The sequence below is a fragment of the Polyodon spathula genome, chromosome 20, assembly GCF_017654505.1.
Source record: "Polyodon spathula isolate WHYD16114869_AA chromosome 20, ASM1765450v1, whole genome shotgun sequence".
Lineage (NCBI taxonomy): Eukaryota > Metazoa > Chordata > Actinopteri > Acipenseriformes > Polyodontidae > Polyodon > Polyodon spathula.
The window spans coordinates 28,104,364-28,117,817 of record NC_054553.1 but is presented as its reverse complement, the minus strand read 5'-3'; the positions used below and the strand labels follow the sequence as shown (position 1 = coordinate 28,117,817).

Below are 13,454 nucleotides of genomic sequence, written 5' to 3'. Positions count from 1 at the left end.
TATAATGAGATGAGCACATCATTGGCAGGAACACTGGGACCAGCTATAGAACAATCTGGAGTGTTAATGCTCCATACTGTGCCATTGGGGAGTACAGGAGAGAGTGTCCTAAAGGGTGCCGTGTGTGTGTGTGTGTGTGTGTGTGTGTATCCTGCGTCCTACAGCTCGGCTCTTCTTCAAGTGCTGTGGCTGTGTGCCTAACAAGAGGAGCGATAAGCAGGTGTGATCAGAGGAAGGACTTGACAACGCACCGAGGGGGGAGGGGAGCCTCTCCCTATCAGGGGCACGTTCTCATAGCGAGGGTTCCCTCCGAACAGCACCGACTGGTTCCTGCAGACAACAAACAGACACAATTAAAAAGCAGTCAAAGCCACAACACTCCACACTGCAGCCCGGCACTGAAAACTACAACACTCTACACTTTAGCCCGGCACTGAAACCCATGACCTCCACACTGCAGCCCAGCTCTCTAACCACCGCGCTACCCAAACCCTTTCACAATCTCATTCCGGAAGTCAGCTGCTTTGTTTTGCCAGGCTGCGGTGTACTCACATGTACTCGGAGACGGGTGCGTTAGACACGGCCTGTGCGGGGTGCTGCAGGCTGCTCTGGCTGCCCATGCTGCTGCTGTAGCTGCAGAAGCTGTGGATCTGTCCCCGCACGGGACTGTGGGCCGCGATGCGCCGCGCCTGGGGGTTGAAGGGGTCATCCTCGTCGATGTCATCATAATCACGGTCCCTGAGCAGATAGATATAAAAACTCTCAACTACTGATCTACAACCCAGAGCCGCTGGAACTACACTGGCAGTGGAACTGATCTTTATTAATGGGCTAAACTATCGGTAGCACATAGAAAGCTGCAGGGTTTTCTTCAGGGTAGTACACTGGGATTATCATAGTGCTCCGATAGTAAAAGCAGAGCAAAGTGTAATAAAGCACAGTGAAAGCATGGTAAAGCATCGGTAAGCATTTGTAAGGTAAACATGGCAAACCAGGGGAAACTATGGTAAACGTTTTTTAAAAACATGGGGAAAAAGCATGGAAAAACTGCAAAAAATACCATGCAAAAGTACCGTGGTAAACTTTTAGAAGGGGGTATAGGGCTATTGCAGGTTGTAAGTGGGAGAGAGGGTTGCTGGTTGCTGTACCTGTTATCAAAGTGTCTCCAGGCATGGGGGATGGCACACAGCATGGCACAGAAGGCAGTGGCTGCCAGCAGTGAGAAGAGGCTGAGATAGAGCAGCCCCTCGACCCCATCATAACACACACCGATCAGCGCGTCCAGGTAGTCCTAGCGAGCGAGACACACTTACTCACCACGGAGCCAATCAAATCACCCACCCACAACACGCGACCAATCAAATACAACCACTCACCACCCCACAACAAGCAGCCAATCAAATACAGCCACCACACCAAGCGGCCAATCAAACACACCCACCCACAGCATGTGGCCAATCAAACACACCCACTCAACACGCGGCAAATCAAATCCCACATCCACAAATCCAACCGAATTATCACCAATACAAGATTTACATGAGTTCTTCCATGCAATTTCCTCAGCTGATGGCTTGCGAATCACGTTATAGAACATTAACACCAGTTATTTGTTTAGATGTGAATTGAATCTCAGCATGCATGGGTCGCTTCTGTCCAGATGTGCATCATTTCTTGGATTTTACAAATCACAAAGTCATGATGCAAATGTCCAAAGCTTTGCAGGTCGGTCTCTTTCTAGCTGGCTGGTTTTTAACCCTGTGCTCTGTCTCTGTAAAGGCTGAGGGTGCTCTTACCTTGTGCAGGCTCCGGCAGTCCAGCAGGGCAGTGAGCTGGTGCAGGCTGGCTTCAGAACCGTTCAACAGCTGCTGAATCCCCAGCAAATCTCTCTGCAGAAACACACGTAGCACAATGACTCCACAGACATATCTTATGTAAATTATTTACATTTTTAAAATTATTTTGAAACAGTCTATAACTTGAAAAACATACAAAAAATGTTCTGAAAAAGGCACTCGCTGAAAGGTTTGTACATTTTACCTTTAAACAGTAGAAGTAAATGTGCAATTGTGTGTGTAAGTTTACATGTACACCTATGTATATAGATGCACATTAGTGTGGTACAGGTGTACTGTTACCCTCCTGCTGGGGGTGTGCCAGACTTACCTCTGCGGTGGGGAACACGGGCACTGCAAACTGGAGTAGCCCTTGAATCTGGATCTGCATGGTGGTCACTGAGCGCTGGTAGATTGTCATAGCCTAGGGGAGTCCATGAACAAACACACACCAGTCAGGACCATCTGCTTACTGACAGACATTTAAAACCACCCAACTACCTGCATTACAGCTCTAACAGAGACTATCAGGTGATGAAATGCTACACTCAGACCAGCAGGTGGCTCCATCAGTCTGTTCAAGGATGCTGTATTGAAAGGTGGAGAGCGTTGCTAGGAGGGGCCATATATAACACCAGGTGCACTGTTATAGACTGTCCTGGTCACATGGTCTCCTTACTCTTTACACAGGAAGTGATACTGCAACATGCTGTAAGTCGCATACTCAGATAGAGGGCATCTGGGGCAAACGGACAGACCTCCACTATGGGGATTCATCTGTCATTTGGAAAGATTGTCTTTCGTGTTTAAGCTCCTTAACCAGACGTAATCCTGTACAGTATTGAATAAGACTGCAGCTCCGAGAGCACAGAGTTGTAATTGTTGCTTTGTTGGGGGTTCAGGCTGTTAAGTGTGAAGAGAGCTCCAGTTAACTAGCTCTGACTGCATTACTGTCCATTACTGGATTATTGATCTAATGAGTGTTGTCTGCATGCACAGGGTAATGAGATGTTAGCTGAGAAACAGAGCGCTTTTAACGGCTGTGTTTTTTATAATGAGGGTTAAGTAACATTTTCTAATGTATTGTTGTAGCGTGCCACAACATTACTGTGGAGCCTGTGCTGCCGGTTTCTCAGATTTATTATTTTTTTTTTTTTTTTTTAAATGATGCCTGTAACTCGTGCGTAGTGGAGAATAATGCGTTCGTGCAGAATTAAAATGACTCGCACCACAAAAATAATCACAGCTGTAGAGTCTTCATCATAAAATCAGTACACTTTCCTAGTTCCCCAGAGTTATATTGAAAGTTATCATAATCCAGGCGGCAGTTAGTTTTAGGAGACTGTGTGGCGCAGTGGGTATATCGTTTCCATGGACACTGCATAGACCTTCTTAAAGGCAATTAAGGGTAAGAGTATCAGCACACCCCTAACTGGCACGCTTTACCTTGTTAGGACGTGCTTGAAGGCATTTTAAGATGCATGTACACTCCCCTTCCACGAATAGCAGTGGTGCATCAGACCATAGGGGCCATCACCAACACATCACAGCCAGGATGACAGAAAACACTTCTCACATTTGGGCAACATGGTGGCTGATGGCACCCTCTAAGGTCACATGCCCTAGACTTTCCTCTTTATGTTGCAGTTATGTCCCAATATTTCCTCACTTCCTCATGTCTGTACTCTGGAAGTTGTACTTCAATACATTTTGCCTCTGTTGCGTTAAAGGGATCTACTTGCTGTATAATGAAACTAAAATGCAAAATCAGAAGATTTGGGAGATACTGTACCTGCTGGAAGGGATTAGGCATGCTCTGGCTGCAGTACAGGTAATAATGCACAGTATCTGCAAGACAGAGTGAGAGAGACAGAACTGTAAAACACAACACACACAGTCTACTCTCATGCAAAATCCCTCCTTTTCCAACGCCAATAGATGTTAAAAGAACAATAGAAATGAAAGAGTACATCACGGGAAAGGCTGCGAGCTTCCCCTACCTGTGCTGATCGCATTGCGAGTCAGGTTCATGATGAACTTGTCTGGAGCCACGCAGAAGTCACTGGTGCCCTGAAAAGAGAAAGTGTTAACACTAATGGCTACTCAGTTTCTCAAGAGGTGCCTTTGAGGAAACAGAAGCGCAAGTGCTATTGGATTACACATTGAATCCTGGAGCAGGCAAGGCTAAATGCAAAGCTGGAATTGAATCTTTCCTGCTAAACACTACTGCTAACATCATTTATCAAGCAATATATTTAATTCAGGTTTAAAAACCGGTGCCTGAAGCTTGGAAATGCATACTGTAAGTATCATAACTTTGCAACTTCCCGTAACCTTGTCTACCATTCAATTGCTTTTACAAATAGGAGAGAAATTGCAGTACGTAAGCAGCGCCTATAGTACTTGGTATGTAAGTTATACATTAGAATCACAGGTATATAGGGAGCAGGTCCAATAAACTAGAAGCAGGTTTTGACCTGCCGGTTAGTGGTCCAGCTGAAACACTGAATGCCACTGATCTTATAGGAATCTCCAGCTCTCCTGCTCCCTGTATCACGCCTTCTTATCTGCTTTGCTTCCACTTGAACAAACTGTTCAGAAATGCAATCAGTTTCTGAACAGCTGTTTGCAGTGCATGTAAAAGCTTTCAAAAATCAGGCCGGTAATGATGCTCATAAGATCTCGGATTCTCTGGCAGAAAAATACTGTGCTCATAAATCTCAGAATATAGGCTCCCAAAATCGTATCCCAGGGTGTACAGAGAAGGCTTAATAGCTTCTACACACAAAAACCTAGGACTTTGAAAGTGAAATACCCCTTTCTATTGAGCTCTACACAGCAAGCAGGTGGGGGCAGCCGTGTTGAGGATCAGTGGTTTTGGGCTAATTGCCCATTTCAATTGAAACAGTTCAAATAAACCCAGCACAAAGCTGTTAGCTTTTCTTAACCTCTGTGGAAAGCAGCAAGCTACACAAATCCACTGTACTGTGGGAAGAATGAAATCAGATTACATGGGCCCAGCTGGCTAATCCACTCACGGGAATCGACAAATAAAGCCTCTTGATAAAGAACGTCCCACTGCCGTTCCCTCTGGCCTGAACTCTGACCCTAGAAATGCTAAAGTGATCAGAATGCGGGATTCTGGGACAGGTTCTCCATCACCCTTGCATTCTCCCGTTTATCAAGCCTGACTGTGAATTGGGGTCAGGATAAAATGAATTCACTTTGTTTCCTGTGTCATTCCTCTGGGCTTGGAAAACGAATGAGGAGTTTTCCACAGTGGCAATTACACTTCTCACATAAATCATGTCATGCCTGTTCACAAGACAGGTACAGCACAGGGAAGGAGTCCGAGACAAAAGAGAGACGGACAGCATCCATAACTTCAAAAGCACTCAAGCATATTATTTTGGGGCAAACCTTAAAAGTATTGCAGACAAATGTTCTGGCTAAATGCCTTCAACAGTGTTTTGTGGTGACAGCACTGAGGACTGGGTACAGAGGATTGAAGCCTTCTGGGATAGCACAGATAGACAGGCAGTGTTAGCCTTGTAATCAGATACTCCTCCCTTCAATAAAACCATCCCTTCCTTCTGTCATTAATCCCCAGAACAAAATCCCATAGACCTTGCTAATGCTGACGCTGCGATCCTCCCATTCTAGTTTCCCTTTTCCATATATTTGAGTCTATTATCCTTTCGATTTGGAAACAAACAATGCAGGGTTTCTATTTACAGGCTCCCACCTTGGTATTCATTCATTTCTAGTTTTGTAAAATTCAGCAATCAGAAAAAAACCTTGCTACGCCTGTACTAAATTAATTAATAAAGGAAGAGCTCCTGGCTGTAATAAATGTGACAAGCTTACTTCATCTGTTCACAGCAGCTCACACACACAGCTTACCAATGCATCTGCATTGACTTTTCAGTAGTGGAAATAAAACACATTGCTTATCTAGCTTTAGTGGAAGAACAAGTCTCTTATTATGCTGAAGTGTTCACTTTTATTCATGCTTTCAGATTCTAAAGAATTTGGACTTTAATATTTGCATTCTCAGGAAAGACAGCGAGAGAAAGAGCGTGAGAGACAGCTGTCTAATTAATGACATTGACAATGACACAGTTGGCTAACTAACTGTACGTTAGTTATTTTCTCTCCCTCTCTCGCTCTGTCTTCTCTCTCTCGCTCTGTTTCTCGTCACTGGCACATCTGTCTAGCTGAATTCTGCACAGGGTTATCCTCTGGTGAGAGAAGTGTGTGGAAGTGGGAGCATGTGTACAGTATAGTGTACAAGGATTCGAACCACTTGCCATATGCAACACATAACTGTATATAAATGGCTGATCACGTTACTCTGGGTGCCGGTGTGCCATTTCCAACGCATAACCTTAATATTGTGCCATTACTGAAACCCACATGCAGGTATTCACACAAACAGCAAATGCACATAATACAAAATACTCACAACTGCTGTAGCTGTGTCCACTCCCAGCGATGCCCAGCTCAAGATCAGGGTCAGGACCCCAAACGTCATCATTCTGGAGAGAGAGGTCAAGGGGGAGAGAAGTGACGCCTGCTCCTGAACCTGCTTCATCCATCAGAACAACACTGCAGCGCTGCCAAAGTTCACACAGCAGGATGGCAGGGAGCACGTTTCCCAGATGGACACTAAGATGCCAAGCTCTCTAGCAGCCTGCTGTAGTGAAGGCTACACGCCAAGCTGCTGGACCATGTAAGTGTAAGTGTAATCCTGCTGCGACAGGTACCTCAGGCAGGTCAAAAGTACCACAATGCATTGGATGTGAGTTGAAAAACCTGTAGTGTCTGAGCATACATGGAGTCATATGGTAACCAGAGTCAAAGTATAGTTAAATAGTGAAGGAATGGGAAACACAGACAAGGGCACTTGGCAGATACACAACCTAGTGTAGGTGAATGTAGGAGGTGTGTGCGTGTTTCATGTGCACTCACGTGGTGAGCAGCCAGCGAGACTGCTTCGCCAGGCCTAGACAGGCCACCAGGCAGGTGACTAGGTCGAGGATCAGCAGCAGCAGGTAAGTGAGCCACCTAGAGGAGGAGGAGGAGAGTTTCAATCAATTTCTTTTCAAGTATCAGCAGAATAAAGTTCCATGTCTGGAGACAGAACTTCTTTCATAAGAACTTTTTTTTTTTTTTTTTTTTGCGTTTCAGTCCAGCTCAGGCTGACCAAAGGGGTTTGTATCAATTCCGCTGCACAGCTCTCCTTTTGCATTGATAAAACACCCACCCAGGAACCATACCTCAATCACATGCTGTTCATGTATCAACCACAAATGGACAAAAACTACTGGAATGACTCTTGTGTGGTTGATTAGAATTACAGATAGAATTTTGTCATTGATTTAAAGCTCTAGAAGGGTTAAAAAGGTCAGAATTATCCACGGTACAGATTCATTGTTTGATTTACAGCAGGGACGTGGAAATAAGATTGAGGTGTGTAATTTTCTGTATAGGGTGTAATAAAATGGTACTAAGGTACCATTGAAGAAAACCCAGAAGAACCATTAACGGGCCACCAAAAATGGATTTGAGTGAGTGAGTGAGTGAATGTTACAAATAAAAAAACCCACTGATCACTCTCTGAATAAACATAACATTTTATTACACAAATCCAGATAATGGAGCTCCACTAATACTCTTCAAACCCCCACCCCCCCCACCCCCCACCAAGTAATGGCCAATATCTGGGAATTCATCTGAAGTTTCTAATGATTTCCCTTGTGGTGGGTTTTAGTACTGATGCACGTTACTCAATCTATCTGTCTGTCTGTCTCGCTTTCTCTGTTCATTCTGAAACTGAAGGCAGAAGCTATAATGTTGTCAATATCCCTTTATTAGTGAGAAGGTTTGATCTCTACATGGTGATGTACAATCCTGCTCTCAATAAAACACCTTCATCAATACTGCCTTTCAGAGGATTCAGGAAGCAATTAGACAGCTGATTAGAATTTAAAAAGACAATAGTAGTGGATACAAACAGTTAATGAACTGGTCTTCTACCTGCTACTCAAATGAAACTAGAAGAGACACAATGCTTTTTTTATTCCGTCAAAGGGAGGCCCTGGTTTTTCACAATGAGTACACTGGTGTTGTGGTGTATCAGCAATTTTCTCCCCTCAAACTCACCTGTAGTACTCCACGTAACTGGTCTGGTCAGCGATCCTGGCCAGGTCCACTTTGTTTTGACCCCAGTCCGGGAGGCCGGTCAGCTGCAGGATGATGTTGTCAGCCATCTGCTGTATGAAGCGCAGGGTCTGGATGTAATCACCGCGCATGGCAAAGATCTCGTCCAGTCGGGCCAGGTGCTGCTTCAGACTGCTCTGCATGCTGTCTATCGTGCCCGAAACCTGGAGAGGGACAGCGAGAGAGAACAATTGAATATCTTGTGTTTGGCGTATAGATGGAGAATATGCCACATTTGAAAATATTTAAATTTACCAGTTTGCCTTAGTCTCTTCATTTGGATGGTTTCTATTTGTACTGTAATGGTCTTGCGTGGGACAAAATGTGAACGAACATTTCATCAGAGTAAAGTAAAATTTGAGTAGGCTTAACAGCAAGCCAAATTCTATTATGACGAACCCACATAGTTTATTTATAATCAACACTCATTTGTATCTTGCATTGCCAGTTTCCCTGGTCAGACATCACTCATATGCTAATAAAGACACTGCTGTATACGTGTGATGAACAGCCCTTATTATAATTCCTAGGGTGTTCTCCAGGGGGATATTTCACAGAGTTTGCTGGCAATGCCTGGGACAGACACGGCTCCCTGCCCGGTCTCCCACTCACTCGCTTCTCAGAAACAAGGCTGGAGACTGTGGGAGGGTTAGCACTCCTTACAAAAAAAAACCTTTTGGTAAAGATCTGTGTTTCGTACACTGTGCAGAAGAGAAACCCCCTGAATATCTCTCCCGCAATGAAGAGATTTCAAAACAGGAACCTTTCTCACACTTCACATGGTAATACAGTATTAACCACAACTTAAGAAAAAAGTTATCTTAACTACAGTTTCATTCTTGATTCTTAGATTCAGTTTGTGTCATGTTCCGTTTCAATCATCACATCCTGATGACTTTTTAAAGCAAGCCCGAGAAAAAAAATACAGCTTTTAGAATCATGTATAATCTCTGTATACATCTGGTACAGGGTAACCACTGACCTTCCCCCCTGAAACACTGCCCATAGCGGACGCAAGCAATACCATATTAGTTCTAGGTGATATTTCTTACATTCACTTAAACAGAGTGTTGTCGGGAGACAGGTTAAAGGTTACCCAGCATTGAATCTGATGTATTTGGAGGTTTGACATGACTGGGAGATTTGCTGAATTTTAAAAAGTAACCAGGATATGACAACGCTTTATGATTTTGAATGGTATTTCGACTCCATTCACGCAACTCCTTGAAGTTGAACTGGAAGTGTAGCATTGAAGTATCCGTAAGGAGCTATCTATACACTTTCTTAACAGACTGCTTCAAATAAAATACCGTTACAAATCAAATTCACGTTTACCGTGTGTGCATGTTTGTTTTTTTTTATAAAGGTGTAACAGGGCAGAGGCTGGCTCCAAACCAGCGTCTTAATCACAATTCAAGAGAGCCGGGCTTGTCTGCATTCAAAGTTTTAGCTTTTAAACCACCTCTTTTCTCACCAACAGGAGACACAATGGCAGTATATCAGACTGCACTGCCTGTTACATTAGCTCTATTGACTTGAAGACAAGCACTTTTTAAAAGGAGGAGGAAGCTTGTGTCCCTTTAATCAAAACTTTGGGCGAATTCACTGACAACAAGGATGAAGGATAAAGGAAGATTGTGATAAACAGACACCAAGGAATGCTTGTCTTGTATAAAACAAAACAGCACTGTGGAATACTACAACTTAATAAAATGGAACAAACACAAAACACTCACTCATACTGGCTTCTAACCTGTCTGGTGGCGCTGGAAATTATAATATAATATGTTTGTAATTATGAGACTGGCACGGCACATTGGCACAGCTCTTGCAATAAACTTGGTTTGGGATTCTCCGAGTGGTAACACTGCCCACATTTTCAAATGCTCTTCTCTGTTTTCACAACATTTCAGGTTTTTTTTCATTATTCTTCCAGATTCCATACAGGAAACTGATGTCGGAACCTCCCTTCTAAACTTCATCAGTGGCTAGTAACATTCAAAAAATAAATGAAAGCTTTGACTTTGAATGAGTAGATTTACATTGAATGACTGAATTCAGTTCCATTTGATTAAATACATTTTAAAAAGTACTGTGCATGATTTATATAGAATTAAAAACTCAGCCATTTACTGCATGTTTGAGAACATCATAAATTCCATTATTTTAATTAAATGCACAGCGTTGCCAACACATAACTGCTTACATAATTGGCTTGCATCGGTTTCCAAAATGCATGAAAGCATTTCTATTGCATGCTAGCGTTAGCGTGTTTCATAAATCGACCACGCTCCCCTTTTAAATGGCAGTTCTATGTGAGGGAGTTCTAATGTTTCTTTGTTAGGATCCCCACAGGAGGCGCTGTGTCTCCAAGCGATAACATTTTTAATAGATTAATGAATCCTCTGTTCCGATAACTATTTCAAAGTTACATTGGGCCGTGGATAATTTTTCTTGCAGATGCGGAGTGTTAAACACGGCGCTGCGTTTATTGGAATCAAGGAATTTAATCTCCGGTGTTAATGCCGACGGGGAGGTCTCTCCACTGTGCAGCTGTGCGTAAGAGACGGGAGGTCTCTCCACTGTGCAGCTGTGCGTAAGAGACGGGAGGTCTCTCCACTGTGCAGCTGTGCGTAAGAGACGGGAGGTCTCTTTCTTTCTTGACGTTTTGTGCTCAGGAAAGGTGAGGGACAAAGCCACAGACATTCTTAGAGCTCACAGACCTGCAACACCCACTGCCAGTCAGCCATAAGCATCTCTCAAGCAGAGACTGTACAATGATTACAATGGTGTTGGATTGCAAAGCGGACCACTCAGAGCTTCAAATGTCATCTTAATTAATTATGTTTCTCCTGCTATTTGCACTCATTCGGAGTGGTGCTGGGTCCAGAATTAACAGTTTCCCCTAAATCTAGCTTTATGTGGCTTCGGAGCTGCTTTGTTTGAGCTTGTCTGGAGAGTCCTAGCTGCTCAGAATGAACAGCCTTCCACTCAAAGCACGTGACCTTTCAACTCCATAAGCCCTGACTATTCTGACTCCTCTCTGTCATACACAGATGGGGCTAGCAAGAGTTGAAAAGTCACATTTTCACATGATTTGAATGGGAGGAAGGCTGTTCAGTGCAGGCACTTTGGATTCTCCAGACGAGCTCAAAGCCAGAGAAAGGCAGCTTTAGAGAAGAATGATAATGCCCCCAATAAGAGAATAACAGAATCCAGAATGTGGAGGACAATGTATATCAAGCAGTTGTGGTACTGACCAGGGTGTCGACTCCATTTAGGGTGTGATTGGCATGGTAGAGTGAGTAGGCCAGCTGGTACACGCCATCGTTCATTTCACTGTTTCCGTAGAAACCAACGCCAACAGCAGCACTGCAAAGGAAGAAAGAGAAAGGCAAATTTACAAGTAGACCCGAAACACTTACTCGAGGAGGGGATTCAGAGGAAAGGACACAGCATTTTGTTCATTCCTCTGTCTGTCTATTAAATGTATGAAAATGTATTAAAATTTTAAAGTTCATACCACTTCCTTCCTATTACATTCAAAGAAACCCAGTGATTCAAAACAGATAGAAAAACAGACTCCCCTGTCCGGGTCACTCCAGACTTGATGAATAACCAGCGCTTCCTGTGGACACCCTGGTCATCCTGTTCTGTCTCAGATTTGGATCCATGTGAATTGCTGGCCCCTGATTCGTGGCACTAACCCAATGTGAAAAGCCACACACAATCTAATTAGTCATCACTTTTGTTCTATTTGTTCATAGACCTCGACAGTGTCAGTTCATGAGATGTGAATCCCTATTCCTTCATTTTACCTGGAATCCCTTTGTCTGTTTTATCTCTATGATGTTTACAGTCATTCAGAGAGACTTAAGATGCATTTATTTTCAGAATAGAAGTTTGTTAGAGACTATAAATTGACCAGATTTGGGCTGGAGTTTCAATCATTAAGAGTAACTGTTTTAAACAAATAATAATAATAATAATAATAATAATAATAATAATAATAATAATAATAATAATAATAATAATAATCATTTTATTTACTAAAATGCTGCAGCCTTATTGACAGTAAACCAAGTGAAATGCAGGATTATTTTCTTTTTCACTTGAAATAAACACTGTGGTCTTTTCCCCTGGGCTCTCCTTTCCCAGCACTGTCGACAATTAGCTTTATACATTATCAGAGGCCCTGTGTTAACCCTGGTACAATATCATCAACAAACAGCCCAGCAGCTATTAATTAAAACCCTAACGTGGACTGCAGGCGATTGGTGGTCTGCACTGACGACTTCTAGAAACTGAAGAAAATTAGCTGCCATTTGCGGACTAAGAGTTGTTTGACCTAACATGCCATTGTGGGGATTGGGTTCCGATTAGGCCAGGCAGATACAATGGGAAAATTAGACTTGAGTGTTCATCATTGGTATGGACACCAGAAAAAACGTACTGCCTTGGCAACTGAAGCTCCCTCTCTCCGGTCCCCACCCCCACCTCAATTAATCCATGAAAGTGCAGAGGTAAGTAAATGGAGAGGGGGTGGGGTGGTTCTGTTATGAGAAATACTGAAGCAGCCTTGAATCACGGAGTAACAAAGTGACCCCCACTCCTTCTCTCTGTCTCTTAAGCTTATTAAAGTCAGATGAGATATGGATCAATAACAGCATTAAACGGCTTTGCTTCAACTACTCTATGCACAGCCTCGCCAGTTGCAAAAGACCAGAAGTGGTTTCATATTTTCTTTAGGTCCTTGTTTTTTCCCCATTTCTACAATGACATCCAAGGATGCAGTAAACAGGATTTCTAAATGAAAGGCTGTGACAGACAGCGAATGAATCCTAGTCAACAATCTCCCTCCCGACCTGTGAGAGCGCTGTATAAAAGGAACCGTGTGCCACAGACTGGATGGTTTGGCAGTTCATTCCAGGGTCAGTTGGAAGTCGGCCATCCAGAAAGGGTGTGGAGTCAGAATATCAGAAGTCATTGCCTTAATGCGGCTGGCAATGTGTCAGTCACGGATTGGAGGATACGTGATTGCACTCGCTACCAATGGGGGTGGGACTGAGGGTGTACCAGGGGATGTGGCTAAGCAATCTATTTTGTGTTTTGTTTGGTCTCTCTATTAAACTGTCATGTTTGTCATTTACAGAAGGCTAAACAGCCAGCAAACAAACCCAGACTACACTTCACCATTGTGCATGTTTAATCTTGTAAATCACCACTTTCACTAAGAGCACTCACTCTGGACTTGCGACCATGTTGTGTTTGTGTGTGTCTTGTTTAGTGTATTATTATTTTGGGACTGAACCCTGTGGTTTAGCTGAGCGATACACATCGCTGTGTAGAGCCAGGTATTATTATTTAAGATTTATGAGCCCGCAATTCAGCCAAATA

The 13,454-nt window shown here is 43.4% G+C and overlaps 1 protein-coding gene across 3 annotated transcripts in view; it reads right to left on the bottom strand.

The window, feature by feature from the left end:
* The window catches only part of LOC121295785 (protein tweety homolog 2-like), a 30,566-nt gene that overhangs the window by 3,997 nt on the left and 13,115 nt on the right, over nucleotides 1-13,454 (bottom strand). For 2 of the 3 annotated variants that reach the window (XR_005946973.1, XM_041220823.1), the window contains exons 3-13: nucleotides 11,318-11,429; nucleotides 8,001-8,221; nucleotides 6,807-6,902; nucleotides 6,301-6,373; nucleotides 3,836-3,905; nucleotides 3,628-3,683; nucleotides 2,167-2,259; nucleotides 1,797-1,889; nucleotides 1,149-1,291; nucleotides 553-738; nucleotides 252-330 (exon numbers count right to left, since the gene is read on the bottom strand). Coding sequence is in view for 2 of the 3 variants with exons in the window: in XM_041220823.1 (XP_041076757.1) it covers nucleotides 252-330; nucleotides 553-738; nucleotides 1,149-1,291; nucleotides 1,797-1,889; nucleotides 2,167-2,259; nucleotides 3,628-3,683; nucleotides 3,836-3,905; nucleotides 6,301-6,373; nucleotides 6,807-6,902; nucleotides 8,001-8,221; nucleotides 11,318-11,429 (1,222 nt within the window). In the remaining variant the exon portion in view is untranslated. Of the gene's footprint in view, nucleotides 1-251; nucleotides 331-552; nucleotides 739-1,148; nucleotides 1,292-1,796; nucleotides 1,890-2,166; nucleotides 2,260-3,627; nucleotides 3,684-3,835; nucleotides 3,906-6,300; nucleotides 6,374-6,806; nucleotides 6,903-8,000; nucleotides 8,222-11,317; nucleotides 11,430-11,580; nucleotides 11,655-13,454 lie in introns of those variants that run through there. The other variant, XM_041220824.1, reaches the window with a different exon arrangement.